General features: G+C 36.8%; 1 protein-coding gene across 1 annotated transcript in view; it reads left to right on the forward strand.

The window, feature by feature from the left end:
- The window catches only part of SLITRK6 (SLIT and NTRK like family member 6), a 6,490-nt gene extending 2,149 nt beyond the window's left edge, over positions 1 to 4,341 (forward strand). The window contains exon 2 of the mRNA XM_006764134.1: positions 616 to 4,341. Coding sequence (XP_006764197.1) covers positions 640 to 3,150 — 2,511 coding nt within the window. The 5' untranslated portion in view covers positions 616 to 639 and the 3' untranslated portion in view covers positions 3,151 to 4,341. The remainder of the gene's footprint in view (positions 1 to 615) is intronic.
- Positions 4,342 to 6,123: the final 1,782 nt, after the last annotated feature.

Consider the following 6,123-nt stretch of genomic DNA (forward strand, 5'->3'; position numbering starts at 1 on the left):
AAGTATATTGAACCAAAATCAAAGCAGGTTAAAGCATAGACACATTATTAGATGCTATATTGTGACATCAAGTTCAAAAATATGAATAAAAATATGTATAATGCATGCATACATATATAATACCTTTTTTCTATCATTTAAAAATTCTCTACAGTTCTCTGATTTTGCCTAATACCTACATATTTATCTTTTCCTTTAATCCTTTGGCCTCAGATTCATGTACTTTGTGGCTAAAAAAACATCAAGGTTGTCTCAAATATACACCATTGCATTATATCAAAAAAGCAGTGGCCCAGGTAGCCAACACCCCTGCCATCTGTAGAAATGCAGTTCATTTGGCAGATGTGAACACAACTGGTGATATCATATTTTAAATTCTCCTTCACTTACATTTTATAATTTGATCACAATGCAAGTTAAACGTAAATTAACACACACCTGCCATCACATTAGGAAAAAGTAAAAGGACAGCATCGATGCAGCAAAGTATTCACATTTTCACAGTAAGCAAAGTTTCTCTTTGTAGAGGAAAACCTATCTTTTTGAAAATGTCAGATCCTTCTCCTCCCTGCTCCTGCCCACTAAACCCCATTGTTATTGCATTTTATTTTGCAGAATTAGATCCCACCACATGACAACATGAAGCTGTGGATTCATCTCTTATACTCATCTCTCCTTGCCTATATGTCTTCACAGTCCCAGTCTACAGGGTCCTCGGCCAGAGGTTCTTGTGATTCTCTTTGCAATTGTGAGGAAAAAGACGGCACCATTTTAATAAACTGTGAAGAAAAAGGTATCAAGACGCTATCGCAAATAAGTGTGCCACCATCACGACCTTTCCACTTAAGTTTATTAAATAATGGCTTGACAATGCTCCACACAAATGACTTTTCTGGGCTTAGGAATGCTGTCTCAATACACCTTGGATTTAACAACATTGCAGATATCGAGAGTGGTGCATTTAATGGCCTTGACCTTCTAAAGCAGCTCCATATCAACCACAATTCTTTAGAAATTCTTAAAGAGGACACCTTCCATGGGCTGGAAAATCTGGAGTTCCTACAAGCAGATAACAACTTTATTACAGTGATCGAACCAAGTGCCTTTAGCAAGCTCAACAGGCTTAAAGTGTTAATTTTAAATGACAATGCTATTGAGAGTCTGCCTGCAAACATATTTCGATTTGTTCCTTTAACCCACCTAGATCTTCGTGGAAATCAGTTGCAGACATTGCCTTATGTTGGTTTCTTAGAACACATCGGCAGAATATTAGATCTCCAGTTGGAGGACAACAAATGGGCCTGCAATTGTGACTTACTGCAGCTGAAAATTTGGCTGGAAAACATGCCCCCACAGTCTATAATTGGTGATGTTGTGTGCAACAGCCCTCCGGTGTTCAAAGGAAGCATACTAAGCCGACTGAAAAAGGAATCGGTTTGCCCCACTCCACCAGTGTATGAAGAACATGAGGACCCTTCAGGATCATTGCATCTGGCAGTAACATCTTCAATAAGTGACGGCCGCATGTTAATCAAGACCACATCCCCTTTAAAACCACCCACCAAAGCACCGGGTTTGATACCGTATATTACAAAGCCATCCACTCAGCTTCCTGGACCCTACTGTCCTATTCCTTGTAACTGCAAAGTACTATCCCCATCAGGACTTCTAATACACTGTCAAGAACGCAATATTGAGAGTATATCAGATCTAAAACCACCTCCACAAGACCCTAGAAAGCTCATTTTAGCGGGAAATATTATTCATACATTAATGAAGTCTGATCTAGTGGAATATGGCACTCTGGAAATGCTTCATTTGGGGAACAATCACATTGAGGTTCTTGAAGAAGGATCATTTATGAATCTAACAAGACTACAGAAGCTCTACTTAAATGGGAACCATCTGACCAAATTAAGTAGAGCCATGTTCCTTGGTCTTCACAATCTTGAATACTTATATCTTGAATATAATGCAATTAAGGAAATATTACCAGAAACCTTTAACCCAATGCCTAAACTTAGAGTCCTGTATTTAAATAACAATCTGTTACAAGTTTTACCACCACATATATTTTCAGATGTTCCGCTAACAAGGATAAATCTTAAAACGAACCACTTTACTCATCTCCCTGTAAGTAATATCTTGGATGACCTTGATTTACTGATCCAGATTGACCTTGAAGACAACCCCTGGGATTGCTCCTGTGACCTTGTTGGGTTGCAGCAATGGATACAAAAGTTAAGTAAGAACACAGTGACGGATGACATCCTTTGCACGTCTCCAGAGCACCTCGCCAAGAAGGAATTAAAAGCATTAAATAGTGAACTTCTTTGCCCAGGTTTGGTCAATAACCCATCCCCGCCAACTCAGACTAGTTATGTAATTGTCAGTACTCCTACAGCCGATACTATTTTAAGATCGCTGACCGATGCTGTACCACTCTCTGTTTTAATATTAGGACTGCTGATTGTGTTCATAACTATTGTGTTCTGCGCTGCAGGGATAGTGGTTCTTGTTCTCCACCGCAGGAGAAGATACAAAAAGAAACAAGCAGACGAGCAGATCAGAGACAGCAGTCCCGTCCATCTTCAATATAGTATGTATGGCCATAAAACAACTCACCACACCACTGAAAGACCCACTGCATCACTCTATGAACCTCACATCGTGAGCCCCATGGTTCATGTCTACAGAAGCCCATCCTTTGGTCCAAAGCATTTGGAAGCGGAAGAAGAAAAGAATGAGAAAGAGGGGAGTGATGCAAAACATCTCCAAAGAAGTCTTCTAGAACGGGAAAACCATTCACCACTCACAGGGTCTAACATGAAGTACAGAACCACGGACCAATCGACTGAATTTTTATCCTTCCAAGATGCCAGTTCATTATATAGGAACATATTAGAGAAGGAAAGAGAACTTCAGCAACTGGGAATCACGGAGTACCTAAAGAAAAACATTGCTCAACTCAAGCCCGATATGGAGGTACATTATCCGGGAGCCCACGAAGAGTTAAAATTAATGGAGACATTAATGTACTCAAGGCCAAGGAAGGTATTAGTGGAACAGACTAAAAATGAATATTTTGAGCTCAAAGCTAACTTACATGCTGAACCTGACTACTTAGAAGTCCTGGAGCAGCAAACATAGATGGAGAGTTTGAAGGCTTTTTCAGAAATGCTGTGATTCTGTCTTACGTCGAAATCTTGTAAAATAAAGTGCCTTACATGAGTGTGTCATCAGTCAGAATTTAAGCACAGCAGTATTTCTATGGGAAAAGAAAAGAAAGAAACTCAGGGATCAATGGGAGAAGCCATTGCATTGTCTTTTGGTAATTTTGTCTGTCCCCAACAAAATAAATCCTTGCATGTAGATCATTCAAGGATGATAGTAATATTTCTCCACATACTTTAAAGTGTTTCACAGACGTCCTCTTACGCATCTAAAAGGATTGACTATTTGAGTAACCACAATTTTCTTGAATTACTTTACTTGTGGATTGAAGAGAATTGGATTTTGTCATTTTAAAATTATACCTGTACATGTAGTTATAATACGTAAGGAATATATTGTTTATATAACCAGTAGATGTACTGAACAAACGTGCATTGTCAAATGCATCTGATTTTATTACAGTAAAGGCAAAAGGAACTGGATCTTTAAAGTTACAAATAGTAATAGGTAAAGAAAAATATAGAGGGTCAAATTATATGGGCTATGAGTGAGCCAATTTGCAGGTTAAAAAAAAATGCCCCGACTCTGCTTTCTGAATTTCAAATTAAGAATGGTTAGTATTACAGGTGGAATGAATAAGCAAACTTTGGGGGTTTTCTGCACACCCTGTGTGGACAATCTTACTGTAAATGCTGCTGTGAGCTAAGGTATGTCATTTGTGCTCAAAGTTTAATTCTTATTCTTGGAATAATTTTAAAATGCTACTGATATTCAACTGTAAATATGATTAGTGCATATATGAAGTTTAGTTTCCTTTATAGCATTGATCCTTTGTAAATTTGAATGACCATGATAGAAATATGTTTCTTGTGGCAAGTAATTCACAGGCGTAAAACAAATAGGAAAATGTGTAATTATATTTTTATTGATGTATAATGATAGTTGCCATAAATTAGTTGCAAAAGGCACTTCTGAAGGTAAGTGGTTTAAGTTGCCTCAAGAGTGGCACAATGTAGCTTTATTTTACAAGAAAGTATAGCTAGATTTCTATGAACTATTTATTCTGTACAGTTTTGTATATTTTTGGTTCACAAAGGTAATTATTCTTGGGTGCCTTTTAAGAAAATTAAAAAATACCGCTCACTACAATAAAACTAAAATGAAAACACTCTTTTTAAATGTACTTTCTTCAATTAATCTGATCTGTAATCCAATCAAGTCAGGATTAATACGTACACTCACATACACATATACAAATGCAAAACGAGACTTCTGCTTGTTGTCATCCACACAGAATCATCTTGGTCACCATCTGTAAAAAGGCCATTCAGTGTCTAGGTGTGACTGACACAGAGCTAAACTTAATGCAGGTTAAAAAAAAATGCCCCGACTCTGCTTTCTGAATTTCAAATTAAGAATGGTTAGTATTACAGGTGGAATGAATAAGCAAACTTTGGGGGTTTTCTGCACACCCTGTGTGGACAATCTTACTGTAAATGCTGCTGTGAGCTAAGGTATGTCATTTGTGCTCAAAGTTTAATTCTTATTCTTGGAATAATTTTAAAATGCTACTGATATTCAACTGTAAATATGATTAGTGCATATATGAAGTTTAGTTTCCTTTATAGCATTGATCCTTTGTAAATTTGAATGACCATGATAGAAATATGTTTCTTGTGGCAAGTAATTCACAGGCGTAAAACAAATAGGAAAATGTGTAATTATATTTTTATTGATGTATAATGATAGTTGCCATAAATTAGTTGCAAAAGGCACTTCTGAAGGTAAGTGGTTTAAGTTGCCTCAAGAGTGGCACAATGTAGCTTTATTTTACAAGAAAGTATAGCTAGATTTCTATGAACTATTTATTCTGTACAGTTTTGTATATTTTTGGTTCACAAAGGTAATTATTCTTGGGTGCCTTTTAAGAAAATTAAAAAATACCGCTCACTACAATAAAACTAAAATGAAAACCCTCTTTTTAAATGTACTTTCTTCAATTAATCTCATCTATAATCCAATCAAGTCAGGATTAACACGTACACTCACATACACATATGCACACATACAAATGCAAAACGAGATTTCTGCTTGCTGTCATCCACACAGAATCATCTTGCTCACCATCTGTAAAAAGGCCACTCAATGTCTAGGTGTGACTGACACAGAGCTAAACTTAAAGTCTGACCAGTAGTTATCCTTTTCCAGCAAACCATGTGCCCACTCACCACAAATGGAAATTATTTATTTTTCTTCTTTGTGATTATACAATCAACCATGCAGCAGATTTTCACAAAGCAAAATGGGGTTAATCAAGGTAACCTAGTTTATATTTTGAACACCAGGCAAATCCATGAACAAGGTTAGGAAAGAACCTATTTCCTATTAGGAAGAAATTTTTCTATTTTAGTTAGCTCTATTTTAGTGATTCCTGAATGTTCTATTAAATGTTTTGATTTTCAACACTCAACTATCAACTCTAATAGGAGAATATATTATTTCTTTGATTTTGACTGAGAGTTCCTGTTGATGAAAACAGTAGGGGCCTTTGCTGCATGGTGTGAAGACTAAGTAGAAATCTATTGTTATCATATCACTAAGGTTTTCTTTTATTTTTATATATTCATTTATTTTTAAAAAATATTTATTGTTGAAAGAATTACATAGGTCCTCTTTTTCCCCCATTACCTCTTCCAGGCCGCTCCCGTCCCAGCCCCCTCCTGGCCCTCACCAGCCCATTTTCTGTGTCCATGGGTTATACATAGATGCATACAAGTTCATTGGTTGATCTCTTCCCAGCTACCCTCCCATGCCTTCTCTCTGGGGTTCAACAGTCTGTTCATTCTGTGTCTCTGGGTCTATTTTTATCATCAGTTTATTTGGTTCATTAGATTCCATGTATGAGTGAGATCATGTGGTATTTTTCTTTCTCTGACTGGCTTATTTTGC

Source organism: Myotis davidii, unplaced genomic scaffold (assembly GCF_000327345.1).
Source record: "Myotis davidii unplaced genomic scaffold, ASM32734v1 scaffold99, whole genome shotgun sequence".
NCBI lineage: Eukaryota > Metazoa > Chordata > Mammalia > Chiroptera > Vespertilionidae > Myotis > Myotis davidii.